The sequence below is a fragment of the Nilaparvata lugens genome, chromosome 2 (assembly GCF_014356525.2).
Source record: "Nilaparvata lugens isolate BPH chromosome 2, ASM1435652v1, whole genome shotgun sequence".
NCBI classification, from domain to species: Eukaryota; Metazoa; Arthropoda; class Insecta; order Hemiptera; family Delphacidae; genus Nilaparvata; species Nilaparvata lugens.
In genome coordinates, this window is record NC_052505.1 from 32,886,580 (window position 1) to 32,902,338 (window position 15,759).

Here is a 15,759-nt window from a genome sequence, read left to right on the forward strand (position 1 = left end):
ACTGAGCTATAGAAATAGACAGAATATATGCTGATTAAAGAAGCTCGAGATTTATTAATTTATGCTAATAAGCAGAGTGAAACCTTTTGTGAGCTATCTGTGATATTTTTCAAAATATATATTTTCTCATATTTTTTTTATATTTATCGTTCTATTTTTTTATAATTGCTTGTTGATATTTTCATGTATATTATATATTTTATTTGTTGAATGGTGTATGCTTCATTTATGATCCTATCTTCATGCATGCCAATCTTGTTCTAGTCTGTTTTATTTCTATTATTGACAAACTATTTAAATTATCAACCAACTATATTCTTCACTGAATAAGTTGGATAAATCGGCGATATACAGCATTGATTATTGAATCTTCAGAAATATTACGTTCTCAAGATTTATTTAAACTATTCAGAACAATCACATCCGATTTGCAAGAACACAAGGGTCATAGTATCAAGTTGCAGCAGCAATACAAATTAATAGAATTTATAAGGTATTCTGATAGAGTGTCGCCTTTGATTCTGCTCGGTATCATTATTCATTGCTGACCACTTTGTCGAATGGTGGCGAGTGGCATTGGTGGCGATACCGCATTGTGTAGTACAAAAGTCAGAGCCCTTATATCTATCTACCTCGCCTGCATTTATATCTGTGGAGTCTACCAAATCAGTCACAAAAACTGTGAACTGTTAAAGCGGCCGACGTTTGCAGCCAGCGAAAGCAGAGAATTGTTTGAGCACCTAGAAGAGCTGGTAAGAAACTGGTGCTATTTTCTTTCAGGAGTTACAAAAAATATTATATATATTCAAAAATCTTTGCTCTACCGACTGCTGCCAAGCAGGGCACATGTTATGGCGAAAATAACATTACAGTATATTAAGAGATATAAAAAAATATTTTATGATCATCATTATGAATGGAAAAATTTCTTGTTAAAAAATTGTTACTTTTATTAATGATTTATTATTAGTTATTCTGCATTAATTCTCCACCAATCATTGATACATTTTTGAATCTGAAACCGTCTATTTTATTTATGTCATCATCAGTAATAGAAATACTGATTGAGAGGACTGGATATGAATCACAATTTTACAGAGATAGAACTTAGAGATAGAATTTTACTATTGTTGAGATGGTAATTCTTTAAAGCGTCTGGATTTCACGAAGATAAGAGCATCTGGACTGGAGTCTCAGACACCACAGTTGTTTACACAATTCAAATGCTCGAGAGCTGAATACTAAGCAAGTGTTTATCAATCGAATTACTTCTGCTAGAAAGACTGTTCAACCGAGTCCAATCTAATTTCAATTACTGTGTGATTGTTAGTATTTAAGCTGAGCGACAAATTTAATTAACCTTGAGAATAAAATATTACTGTTTATTCTTGGAAGTTCGATGTCGGGAACAGAGAAAAACAATTGTGAATGAGTCGTTCAGTTTTTGAATTAAGATCTCACGATATACCACGAATACGAAAACAAATATACAATCTGTAAACGACAAATCTAGTATTAATAATGTTCAGAAAATTTAAAGTTTGAAAGTTGAATTGTAAATTTGAATGCAATAATTAGCCTGAAATATGTACAATAATTAAATATCATTGGATCTTTAGATTTTATCTTACTTTTTGATTGGCAGAGAGCATCTATTAAGTTCCACTACATTTATGACTAGAGTTACTAAGTCATTACAAAACTAAGAGTTTTGAGAGAATTATTATTCTCTGTGCATGGTATCACTAAATCAGATCTATGGTGTCCACTAAACTATATAGATTCTATTGCCTTGACGCATATAATATTATTATGAAATTAGCGAATTATGTAGTTTGGAATACGATGCCAAATTTTTGAGTTCTTGACTAGAATAGTGGAGGCCTGTTAACACAGAGAATGATTCTCACCAAATTAATTCCTACACTACACTTTCTAACTTTAACTTACGTAATCAATTTTCTCTCTGGTTAAGGAATTCAAAACATTCAATTTTTCACTTTATTTTCGACATGCAATCCTTATTTCTATGTAATTATTATTTCTCAAGGCACAATTTATAACAGAACTGCACTTTTGAATTTCATTGAGCTAATCTTTGATAGATAGAACGGATGTGCGTTTGGTTAGGGAGCTTGTTGGACTAATACATTTTATTACATGTTCAAAAGAATTACAGTATTTGACATTTATTTGCTCATTCAAGATGTTTGGTTATTGAGAATGTTGGATTAGTAAATTTCAAATATATTTTGAAAAATAGTGCTTACAAAATTAAAGAAAGCATGGAGCAGGTTGGTAACAGCAATGAAGTGGAAAAACGGAAATGAGTTCTTCCATCACTGCAACACTGACAAAGCATAAACTATTTGGTCGGATACATACTTTGTTGATTGAGTTTTATTATACTTCAACACTGCAGCGCTCAACAGAGCATAGTTTCCTTGGTTACCCAAAAACAATTCTATTATTACAGCGCGTTTCAGTCCTACTTCAAGTATGAAAAGTAAAAAGTATAGGTTTGTGCAATAAACTCTAGAACTTTTTTTTCAATCTCGTTCAGTAAGGAGTGTGTAACTGCTATTTCAAATTATTCATCCTCCATTGCACAACCTTCTCATTGCCGATTCATATTGGACGTATAGTAATCAACAAAATTAAGTTTACTCTATTTTCAGACATATAAGTTCGACATTCTCCGAATTCATTACCATGTTTTAGATTTGAAATTGTTTTTCCCTCCACCTACTGTCTAAAGTACTTACTTTACTCCCTGAAACATGATACTAAAGTATCACTTTTTCGCTCTCGGTAGTAAAAAACAGAAAAACTCCCTTTAGTGAGGTCCACGTTATAATGACAGTATTTGATCAACTTTGGTATTGCTATCCTTGTCTATCAACCGACAAAGCCGGTGGTACTATCCTTTTCGTGGTCCACAACGATGACAATAATGTTTTTGACAGTGTAGAAATATAATTAAGAATGCAGAGAATCGGCATCGCTATTCTTCTATCTTCATCCACTGCCATTATAACGTGGACCACACTATAGGGAGGAAAAGTGACTCCATTTAAATAACATGGGTTGATGGGAAGCATCTCTATTTTAACAGGAAAGAAGGTCTAAGCTCAGATGAGGAAGCATATAGAGTAGTCAGTCATTGAGCCAACTAAATTCAATACCTCAACCAGATTTGATCAGCATATGAAATATATGTTTGTATGCGAAAATTATTACAAACTTCATATCATTATACTAAAAAAAATGTAAAAATATTTTTTTATATTCTATGCTATTCAAAATACCAGCCGATGAATATACCTTATTAGCTGATCAAATTTGAAACTTCATAATAGCTGTAGTTGTGGCGGCCATTGTTGTTACAACTTTTGCCGACAGATAGCGCTGTCATCAGAGAACTGTGATTACAAGCCAGCTGTTTCTGTTCACTTTGTAGATTATGTTGTAACACATTGTTTGGTCACGTACGTTTATAAAATTATTTTATTTGCAATTTTTATAAAAATACTAGCAGGAGCCCATGCTCTGCAAGGATCTATTTTGAAACTTGACAAACTGAAAACTCGATGTAATGAAATTTAGAAGAATTAAAAATAGGCCTATAAGAATCATTGGTTAATTAAGAATCTATAAGCAAAATGTCAAGTTAATTAGTCCAGTAGTTCAGATGTGATGATGCGTCAAACATAATAATTTTCCTATCCCGTATTTGTATAAGCCAGCTCTTTACTTGATCAAAGATATAGTTAACCTCTGCAAGAGATAGGACTGTGGAACAGAATAGTGGTGAAACTATGATAGCGCCAGAAGTGTCTCAGACACAATAGTAGGTACTACATTAACTTTTTGAAAGTGATTTAAAAAAAATGTTAAAACAAGAGAACTGAAAGTTGTCAACCTTATTATTCTACCTCCATTTAGAGAGGCTTTTGTTTGAGTCAAATGTTAATTTATTATATGAAAATGAATGTCTGTTTGTGTGTTTGTTTGTTTGTATGTTTGTTCCCTATAGACTTGAAAGCTACTTGACATAACGGCATGAAACTTTGGGAATATGTTGTGTGAATATTGGGGATGGTTTCTAAACAGAAATTTCTATAGGGGGGGCTAATAATAATTATTTATTAATCCATTCTACTGACCTATCTGTGACCTATGTTTTCGAAATTGTCAGCCGAGCAGCTACCGAAGAAGGGACAGATGATCAAGATTCAAGATAATATGATTCAGCATCTAAAGTTACTAGCTGTAATAAACATGTTACCCTGTGATAAATTGTGTACTGGTATTGAAATGATAGTTTAAATAACATGGGAAGCATCTCGATTTTTAAAACTTACATTGTAACAGGTGAGAAGGTCTAAGCTCAAATGAGGAAGCATATAGAGTAGTCAGTCATTGAGCCAACTAAATTCAATACCTCAACCAGATTTGATCAACATATGAAATATATGTTTGTATGCGAAAATTATTACAAACTTCATATCACTATACTAAAAAAATGTATAAATATTTTTTTTATATTCCATACTATTCAAAATACCAGCCGATGAATATTCCTTATTAACTGATCAAATTTGCAACGGGAACTTCATCATAGTTGTGGCGGCCATTGTTGTTACAACTTTTGCCAACAGATAGCGCTGTCGGTGGAGAACTGTGATCACAAGCCAGCTGTTTCTGTTTACTTTTTAGATTATGTTGTAACACATTGTTTGGTCACGTACGTTTTTGCAAATTATTTTATTTTAAAGATGATCAAGATTCAAGATCATAAATTGTGATAATATGATTTAGCATCTAAAGTTACCAGCTGTAATAAACATGTCACCCTGTGATAAATTGTGTACTGGTATTAAAACGGTAGTTTGGAGTTGAAGAGTGTAGTTGATTGGTACCAGCTGTAGAAGATAATGGTTCCTTAGAAGACCTATACAAATAATTATCACTACCCTATCATTGAGAAACCGGAAAATGAAGGAAAAGATTTATTCACCTCATGAGAAAGAGATGTTTATATTGAATTCATTAATTACTGAAGAATACAGAATGATTTACAATTTTTTCGAATTCAGATTAGCTTATATTCATCCTGAAATGGAAGATGGAAAGAATATGGAATTCTGTGTTATTCATCGTACATAGCATATTTCCTGGACCATCTATTGACAATCAACAAGTATGAAAACATTGAATTCATCTTTCAAACACTGATATTTTTTTTTAATTCAACACTTTACTGATAGATATTACTACCAATTGATTGAAAAGAATATGTTTTCGGAATAATGAATGCAGCATGTCTAATCACATAGGAAGTCCGTATTGAGATGTAAATGAAAATATTGATTGTCAGATAAATTTTATGATCTCTCCTGAACCCCTCTGTGCTCCCGATTGGAATTTTTCTGCATAGATCTAATTTTTTTTGTAGCTGAACAAAAAGTCCCTCATGACTTTGCTATGCAATGATCGGTTAAAAATTACAAAATTTTTGGGGGGCCCCAGCTCCCTCAGTAGGGCGAATTTCTGAAAATCCTTTCTTAGTGGATGTCTTGAGGCTACCATAAACAATTGTGCAAAATTTCAAGTTTGTAGGCTCAGTAGTTTGGGCTGTGGTGTGATTTCAGTCCGTCGGGACTTAGCCTTTTATAGATATAGATAGGTGGAGGAAAAATGTTGTGTATATCACGAGTGAAAAATGTTTTTTCTCCCTCAGGAAAATTGTTGAAAACAATTCGAACTTTTCCCTCAGGGAGAAAAACAGTACTTTTCACTCTAGATATACAAATAACTATTTTCATAGAAGAAAATGTGGTGATTACTAGCACATAGAATTAATGTTTGGGTTGGAAGTGCTTTTTAGCTATCTTTATAATAGAGTTTTGGTGAGTTGCAAACCACAGGCAAATGATTTTGGAGCTGTTAACTTTCATTTGCCGGAGTTAGCCACAAGCATTTATCGTTAACTCTCAATAAGAGCTTATCACTTATCTAATCTAATAAGAGATTGCATATTACGCTCTACACTCGGTCAACTACTTCCCATGATCCTTGAAGAAAAAACACGTCCCCCTCCCATAAAATACATGTTTAAAGTCAGAGCTGAAAATATTATTTTCCTACAGATACCCTGAAAAGTGACCATTTGTGCACTGATTGCAGGCTGCAAAGAATCACTTTTCCGCACTAGTGCGCAAAGTGAGTACTTTGCGTACTCCAGATTTGCAGCATGACAACGCAAAATAGTTAGTAGGTTATATGGAGCACCAGTGCAGCAAAATCAAAATTAAGTTGGTAACAGTGAGTGCTGTGGCTGCTATAGTGAGCAGAGGTGCAACGAAGCACAACGCGCTAATTATTAAGTAGATATTATAACCAAGGACAACGACAGCACAGTGCCACCACAGCACACACCACACAGCTGCCCCCCGCCATTCAAACACTACTACATTATTCAGGCAATTTTACCCATAATTACCCACTTTTCATATTCAATGGTAACTGTAGGAAAAATTTAATGTGAAATACGTGCACAAAGTTCGTTTGCTGCACTCAAGAAACCATACCACTATTCAGGCAATTTTACCCATAATTACCCACTTTTCATATTCAATGGTAACTGTAGGAAAAATTTAATGTGAAATACGTGCGCAAAGTTCGTTTGCTGCACTCAAGAAACCATACCACTATTCAGGCAATTTTACCCATAATTACCCACTTTTCATATTCAATGGTAACTGTAGGAAAAATTTAATGTGAAATACGTGCGCAAAGTTCGTTTGCTGCACTCAAGAAACCATTCCGCCCTCGCCTACGGCTCGGGCGTAAACGTTTCTTTCGATGCAGCAAACTGTCACTTTGCGCACTAGTTGCACAAATAACTATTTTCCTCCACCTGCTGTCTAAAGTACTTACTTTACTCCCTGGAACACAAAACTAAAGTGTCACTTCTTTGCTCTCGGTACTAAAAAACATAAAAACTTCCTAGGGAGGAAAAGTAAGTCCATTTGAATAACATGGGGAGCATCTCTATTCAAAAAACGTACATTTGAAATAGGTTAGAAATTCTGAGCTCAGATGAGGAAGCATATAGAGTTGTCACTAAACCAACTAAATTCAATACCTCTACCAGACATTTGATCAATATATGGAATTTATGTTTGTATGCTGATATTATCACAAACTTCATATCACTATACTAAGAAATGTATAAAATTTGGGTGACAGACAATTAAAATAGGGTGACAGACATCCTTATCCACAACTCCTCAAATCATCCTGTTCAACACAAACACTCAGCTTTCCTATCTATGCTACACAGACTCAAACCATTCCCCTCTCACCTGAACACTACAAAGCAGAACTCAGTACCATAAAATATCTAGCACAACAGAATGGATACCAACACAACCTAATCGACAAGCTACTCCAAAAAATCAAAAATAAAAAACAAGAGAAGGACAAAAATGAAAAATTCATAACACTGACATACATAAACAACAAATCCAACAGAATAGGAAGTATGTTTCGAAAATCTGGGTATAAAGTGGCATTTAGAACAAAAAATCAAATCTACAAGCAAATCAATAAAAGAAAAAAGATTCAAGACAACAGAAGACTCAAACTTCAAGGAGTATACAAGCTAAAATGCTCTGAATGTGATAAATTCTATATCGGACAAACAGGCCATTCTTTCAATCAAAGATTACAAGGAACATATCCAGGGACTAAAAACAAAAAATATAATCTGCATTTGCTGACCACCCAATTCAAGAAAATCACAAACATGAATACTGATCTACAATTCATACTCATAAAAAACAAAGGACCAGAATTAGACACAATAGAACAATTTGAAATATACACCCAATTTAAAAGCAATAGACAATGTATATTAAACAAACAAATCAACTCCAAATCCCACATCCTCTTTGATTACCTTCTCAGCCACAACAAACCCAATAGACACCAACAGCACCAAAAGACACTAATCCAATAGACAACAACAGCACCAAAAGACACTAATCCAATAGACACCAACAGCACCAAAAGACACTAATCCAATAGACAACAACAGCACACTAAAAATTGCCATCCTGTCCTTCTACTTGTCTATGAGTACAACCAAGAAGATAGTGGACCTGCCGAAAGATCTCGTTGTCACAGTGAGTGATTAATTCATTTATTGTAGATTTTATATTCTTCATGTAATTTGATAAAAAAAAAGTTATAAGAGATTTAGAAGTGATAAAGATGTATACCGTGGTTAGAGGTTTCCACTGGTTACTTCCTGTAGAATAGAACTCTATGGCATAGAGTTGAGGCTCATCCTGGTAATCGTGATTGGTGGAGAAGTTCCAACCAACAGTCAATGACGTCACGTCTCGGCAAATCAGCACAGGCTCTGCAATTGGAGGCTCTTTATTCCATGAGACAACTGAAATATCTGAAATGTGAGCAAACAATAGAGTCAATCAGTCACGCAATTTTCCCTAAACTAAACGGAATAAGCAAAAACATTTTTGCAAATCTCTTGGTCACAAGAGGGTTCTTTACACCCAGAAAAGTTTGAAAATTACAAGTCATGTCAGCTTCAAAGCAAATTTAACAAATGTATTCCATCTCTTGACTCTTGATGAACTTTTCATGTAATGCATGAGAAATCCTCTTATTGATTCTGCAGGGGAACTGCACTCGTATTTCATCTCCACACTGATTATTTCGTATCTCAAATAAATTCTAGCGGTTGAGAATAGATAATTGGGGAATATTAAAATTGGCCCAACGACGGAGTAATAATGTAATTTCAGATGGAGAATACAGAAATATTATTAAAGAATACAGAAAATTTAGTGAAGCAATCTTTGGATATGTCAGAAGTGAGTGAATGTTATAATGTAATGATAATACAGAACCTTCAACGATCAGTGTGTAATTCAATAATTGCGATGAACTAATTCCTGTTCATTATTCTTGTAGACATGTGCATAATAGACATGGGATCCCCATGATCACCCAGATCCACCCAGCCATGTTCAAATTGTTGTTGAATTACTCCGACCTTTTTTGGATTCTTCACCACCAGAACTGGTTCGGAGCCCCTGCATAGTGTATTTTACAGTTTTCAATATCCATTTCTCCATGAAAAACAACATTGATTATTTTTTGAACAAAAATTTATGCATTCTAAATATTATGGCATCTGTATTTATTTCTTTGTCATAACCTACAGTTTCTTAGGACAAGGAGTAGATTTTTTCCAATACTGCACTGTAGGTTTTCTGATGTAATGTGAAAAAGTTCTGTGAAGAAGCTTGATAATTCAATTCTCCATAACACATGTTTTCCTTTTAGACAAGCTGGGTTGAAAAGACGAGATCCTACACACCAAAGCTCCCGCAAGCTCCAATACTTCGCCCGCATAAGGAATGAGAAGTATAGGATGTAACCCACCAGCTTGTAATGCAGGGTAGAATCCCTGCAGAAGAAGACCAGCAGACCGCAGCTAAACATTGTGGCTTTAAAAAAAACGCGAATGGTAGACCTACAGGAGGACATCAGATGACCTCTTCACTCTTCAGAGCACTTAGCAGCCGCCTCCAAGTTGCAGATAGCATAATGGTTGCCAATCTCCGTTGGGATGATGCAAGGAGATGAAGAAGATCACTATTCACCAATAAATTTCAACAAAAGAAATAATAGCATTCTAGAAATAGGCTCAAGAAATCGAAAAGAGTTAGGTTGACTATTCTACCGGTAAATATTCTGAAAATTCTTGTATATTGTACCTACTCACCTCTAGATTCAGAGCGAATACAGTCATTCCACATCATCCCACTTATGTCCAAGTCAAGTGATACCCACTGAGTTGATTCCTGTGAAAATGATTCTATCATGAAAATTCTTGAAAATATAGAGTACTAAAAACGAGCCTATGAATGATTGAATGATAGAGGATAATAATTATTTATAATTTCAATAACAGAAACATCATGGTTCTAATTTTTTATTGATTGCACAAGTTTGCTTTAAGGCTATCGCACCGCGTTTCTTACTCTGGTGGTAATACTGTTTCAATAGTGGAAACAATTAATCCTATAATTCAAATATGATAACATCAAACTAAGTTTTATTATCTGAAAACCTAGATACTTAATGTTCGAACATCACGTATTTCATCAAACCTATTTATCACAACTATACTTCATCAATTTTCTTCTCCTTTTTCTCCTCTTCCTCCTCAACATCTTATTCCTATTCCTCCACCTCCTTACCTGTCTTTCCAGTCCATTTCAATCTGCCCTTCTATTTCTAACCCTCCCTATGCTCCTTTCCTTCCCCTCGCCTAACAGCTCCATTCATCCTACTCCTGCTTTTCCCACTTCATCTCCTACTTCTCCTCATCTTCATACTACTGTTTATCCTCTTCCTTTTTCCACCTCCTCACCCTCCACCACCACCACATTCAGATTCAATCATCACCTACTTACATCTCGCACATAGATTCTACACACTTGTTCCAGCAAGTATTCAATTCGTAGAGACGCTTAATATCTTCAAGCAATATTGCAATCTGCCGGATCTTGCTCCACGTATATTGTAGGTTGCCTAATATCGAGGTTTGAATTGAACCAAGAGTCGTATTATAACACAGAGAGCCTAGGCTGACAAATAATGAGACTACACAATCTCATGAAAAGTGTTTCAACCTCTGGAACACTCATTCCATATTGTCATTGTTCGATGAGCGGTGAGCTTACTGTTTTCTCTGATTAAATTGAACTGCTTTAATATTTTAAGCTCTTACACAAGAATTTTTTTTTATTTCAGAAAAATAATAATATGGCAAAATGCCGCACATTTTTGAAATTAATTGATTAAACCTTCAGTTTTATGAGAGAAAGAAACCACAATTCTTGGTCAGAAGTCGCTGATCATCATTTTTCAAATATTAGAGTAACTCTTATTACTATTTCTACAGTTTTATCTTCAATCAGTTTAGATAACATACAAGAGAAAATATCTGAATTCGCAGATTATTGAATAATTTATATTTCTCGAACCTGGAATACTTGGAGGTATTGTATTATCAGGCATAGGAAGGTATATTCGAATAAGAATAGATTTTATTGCCCTATCCTTGAATAACAATTATAAAATTCGAAAATTGTGTTTTCATGATAGATTTCTATTGTTTTTATTCTTAAGATACTCGGATGTTATAAACAGAACCAAATTTCCTCGTAAACTTTAAATGTCATAAAAAGGGAGGTCATGATGAAAGGGAGGTCAAAACTATGATGAAATTTGCATCTTTGTAGGAATTATGAAGGTTTTAGGTGAACAGTGAGAATATTACAGAGCTCACTCTATTCAATCATCTCATACCCAACCAGGTTGGCATCTAGAGAGTAACAGATTGGAATTGAAGTGGCACATTAAAAATTTATTAGCTGGCTGAAAGCTTCCTGGCTTTGTTCGTCAAGTCGTTTCTTCTTGGAACTAGGGTAATGCTTCTAGGTTGTATAATGCCCACACAATTGATACAGCCAACCAGTGCATTGATACTGACTTTTATGAAAAATCTGGGGTTTAATCAAAAACTGGGATGTCAACATACTCTGGTACAGATTGCTGAGTTGTATGAAATATATATCATTTGTAACAAATGTTTCTTTAAAACTGAGATGTACAACTACTTATACGGAAGTGGCTCGTTTTCTGAACGTCGTAAATAACATACATTTAAAATTTAATACATAGAAAGTAATAAATCATTTTTGTGGTTATTGTCATACAAGGTAATTAGAACATAGAACATTTGAAGTTAACAGTAGGCCATATTGTGTGCACTAGGCCCTGTCTGTAATAATTCTGATTTTGCCAATAATGGTCAGTTGATCATCAATTAACTTATATCTTACATGATTCTACTTCAAAACTACTAACACTAAAAAACAACCAATATGAACTCACAAATTCGCTTTGAATCATGTAACTCTGAATGCTCATTCACATGAATGCAGCTCAACCTTACCTACTGGAAGCTCAATATTGTGTGATATCAGGCTATTGTGCAGTAATTGCATGCAAATGCTTGATCAGAATCGCATATTGGTGTATCGCATCACAGCTCATTGACATGCAATCACACCACGTCAATATTACATTGGAATCTTGATGAATACATTGAAATGATTGATACCATTGAGATACAATTTATCCAATCACATTCTGCCCACTAGAAGCAGTCTAGGAAATTATATATATATATACTGAGTTTATTTTCAGCTTCAGCCGTTTCTCGCATCCCATCTGCCATTTACGTATTACGATTATTACAGTCTCCCTGGACCAGATTTCTATTCATCATACTAGTATATACCTGTTTATTCCAAAGTACGGGCCGTCTACCTCTCCTTCTTTTTCAAGGTGGATCCTAATTCAGTATCCTTTTGGGCCACCTCTCATCTCTGATTCTCTGTGTATGTCCTAACCATACAAGGCGCTTCTTTTCAATCTGCTCTACTGTTGTGTCCAGCTTCCCTATTCTGCTTCTTATCTCCGTATTCCTCACTCGATCAATCCTTGTAACACAACAATTTCGGCGCAAGAAATCCATTTCCACAGCATTTATTGCTGTGAGTGTCTCGTTTTGTCAATTCCCAAGTTTCAGAGCCATAGAGCAATATACTCTGTACAATGGAATGATAAATTCTAATTTTTGTCGAGTAAGTAATATTTTTGGACCAAAGTATGGAATTTAATGTTTGTATTGCCTGCCTGGCCTGACCAATTCTACTCGTGATCTCTCTTTTGGAATTGCTCTCTGCTGATATTACGCTGCTCAAGTATTTATATTCATCACATTGCATCACCTTATGATCTCCAACTTGTAGATCCTTAGCTGTACCTCCTGAGACTAGGTATTTGGTCTTCTTGAAATTTATTTTAATTTTTCTAAGAAACTCAATCATGAAATTTATGGTTTATAATTGCAACATCAAGAATGATGAAAAAATCAAGAATATCATTTCCAACAGTTTTATTCGTATCATTAGGCTATGTTTATCAAGAAAAAAGTCACTAGATAAACACAAGAATTACATCGATTATTTTGTTTATGCTTGATTTTGTATAGCAGTTTACCAATTCTGGTTGATAAGCTGAAAATAATTATTCTCAATAGAAAGAGTAATTATAGAAAATGTATAACACAAATAGTAACACAAATGTATATTTTGTACTAAACTTTTAACATGGAACTCGAGCAACTCTCCTGAGGAATGCTGTGGAAAAATAAATATTCTACATTTGCGTATAACGAAATATTTGAAGGATCAAATTCATGGGAAATTGAACTTGGAAGACCTACAGAAATAATATTCTATTGTGGTATAATGATTTATAGCTCAATCAGTTCACCTAGAAGTTGTGAAGACGTGTTTCTGATATCTGCGAGAGCAGTTGCTAAATTCCCTCTTTTGCGAATAAATTCACAAAAAATTAAGGCCGTCCGGCTCGCAAAATTGCTGTGTTCAAACCTCAGCTCTAGCTCAGTGGTAGATACATGAATTTTCCAGATGCAATCAGTCACCATAAGGTTCAATGACAGGTGATTATTAATTCTTACCGCTGCTTCTTTGAAGTTCTTGAAGAATACCAAAGAGGAAATCAAAAGAATATTTGATGACTGACTATCAGTAACCATGTACACAATAAAGAATAATAAAGACCAACTATAGTTTTTCTAGTTGATCCTTAAAACGCTTGTCATGAATACAGGTGTTCACCAATTTATCCTTTTGAAATTCTTTAGAACTTACAACGCCAGTTCTTGAAGCTCTCTGGATCCTTATATGACATAACTGGAACCTTATTGATATAATTATCAATATACTTTTCTGGCAGACTAATGTGACTATCATCAAAGGATGATAAGTACTGAATGCTCTTAACAAGATTAATATTAATTGATTCAATAATTTCATATGCTGCTGAATATTTTTTGGTACCAAGACAGCTCAAACTGTATATCACGAGATGAATTAGGATAAAATAAATTTCTATGATTTGTATGCTGACATAAAACACAAAATATATTCCCATAAAACAATGTATATAACATTTTCGATATCTATAAATTTTCAATATATATATATATATATATATATATATATATATATATATATATATATATATATAATTTTCTTATATCTATAATTCCCCTTAAATAAATCCTTTTCTAAAATCCGAGTAATTATCACAAGATTTAATAGCATTCACAATATTGAGTTTTGAAATTTACAAATTTGTATTTAATACTGATATATGGACTTCAAGTCAATTCAGAATTCTACAAATAAAAACCTGTTCGGTCTGCAGATTTAATATGATATACTTTGATAAATTTACAAATAATAATTATTAACAAATTAATATTCAACATGAGATCTCAGGGTTTTATATGAGTTCAGGCCGTGCATGGAAGTAAGCTTCCTACATATATCAAGTAAATTCATAAACTGTTCTTATAAATTATGTGATAGCACTCAACACGTTGTGATTTTTCCTTTAATTTAATTTAACTTGTATAGCGCTTTTGATTAATTCCCTAATTATGCGTAGAAAGGCCTAAAACGAGCTCGTTTGATTTATCACTCACATTAATGACGTTCTTGACGGTCTCGTGGATTGAATTAATTATTTCCAATAATTAATTAAGCAGGTCCCTTTCGTCACTGCTGGGCTAACGCGCGGTCCAGATTTATTATAGATTTCTCTCTGAATTAAAGATATATTTATGGGGAATGAATACAATTACGAACTCTTCAATAACACTGAGTTCACAGATAATTTAACATTAATTACAAATATTTCACATTTAAAGAAAAAGGGTTTGGCTTGATAATTTTAAAATTTAAAGGAAGAAAGAACCCTAAACTTCATGTGCATCCTCTCAGATCAAGATCACCAGCCAGAAGAGAGTGGTTTTCAGAAAAATTTATCTCTTCCTAGAACAATTTTGTAAGCTTCTTTCTGATTGGCCTTCAATTTAGTAAACTCAATACAATTGGTCGCCTCAGAATCAGGGCTTCTTCAACTTTATAATAGAAAAAAAAGTTTTTATATAAATATGTGGAGTGTTTATCTTAAAATATTTTCATAAATAAATCGCGATATACGATGTTAATAAACAATATACATTTAGTTTTTTATGTGAGTTTTGTATACTCTTGATTTTCGTGCTTTTTAGATTATAATAAATATTTATACAGCAATAATAGTTGTCCGTATTTCTATACATCAACCTTCCTTAGTATATATAATACATCTTTTGTGAGTAAATTTTTATAATTCAACCTATATTGGTTGATCGGCAATCAGCTGATTCGCTAAGTATTGATTCACATAACTATCGATTTATTCTAGATCGATTGATTCATTTAAAAGTGTAAACAAATAATTCTAACCTCAATGTACATGCAAACTTTTATTTTTTCATAATCTGCCAATAATAAGTAAGCCGCTTTATAATTTTTAATTCCGCCAATGGATTCTCAGTTGTTGAATCACAGTTATACATGTTTTCTTATCATTTTAGATAATACAATTACTCTTTATCGCTAACAATATTCGATTTAAGTGGATTGATCCTTTGACTAGGTCTAACTTTCTTTTCCATTTTATAATTCTATTAAAAATTCACTGGTTTACTCCAAGTATTCTGTG

General features: G+C 33.6%; 1 protein-coding gene across 1 annotated transcript in view; it reads right to left on the bottom strand.

The window, feature by feature from the left end:
- LOC111053840 (tyrosine-protein kinase receptor torso) overlaps nt 1-15,759 on the bottom strand; it is a 320,170-nt gene that overhangs the window by 255,263 nt on the left and 49,148 nt on the right. The window contains exons 2-3 of the mRNA XM_039421048.1: nt 9,824-9,902; nt 8,289-8,473 (exon numbers count right to left, since the gene is read on the bottom strand). Of these exons, the coding sequence (XP_039276982.1) occupies nt 8,289-8,473; nt 9,824-9,902 (264 nt within the window). The remainder of the gene's footprint in view (nt 1-8,288; nt 8,474-9,823; nt 9,903-15,759) is intronic.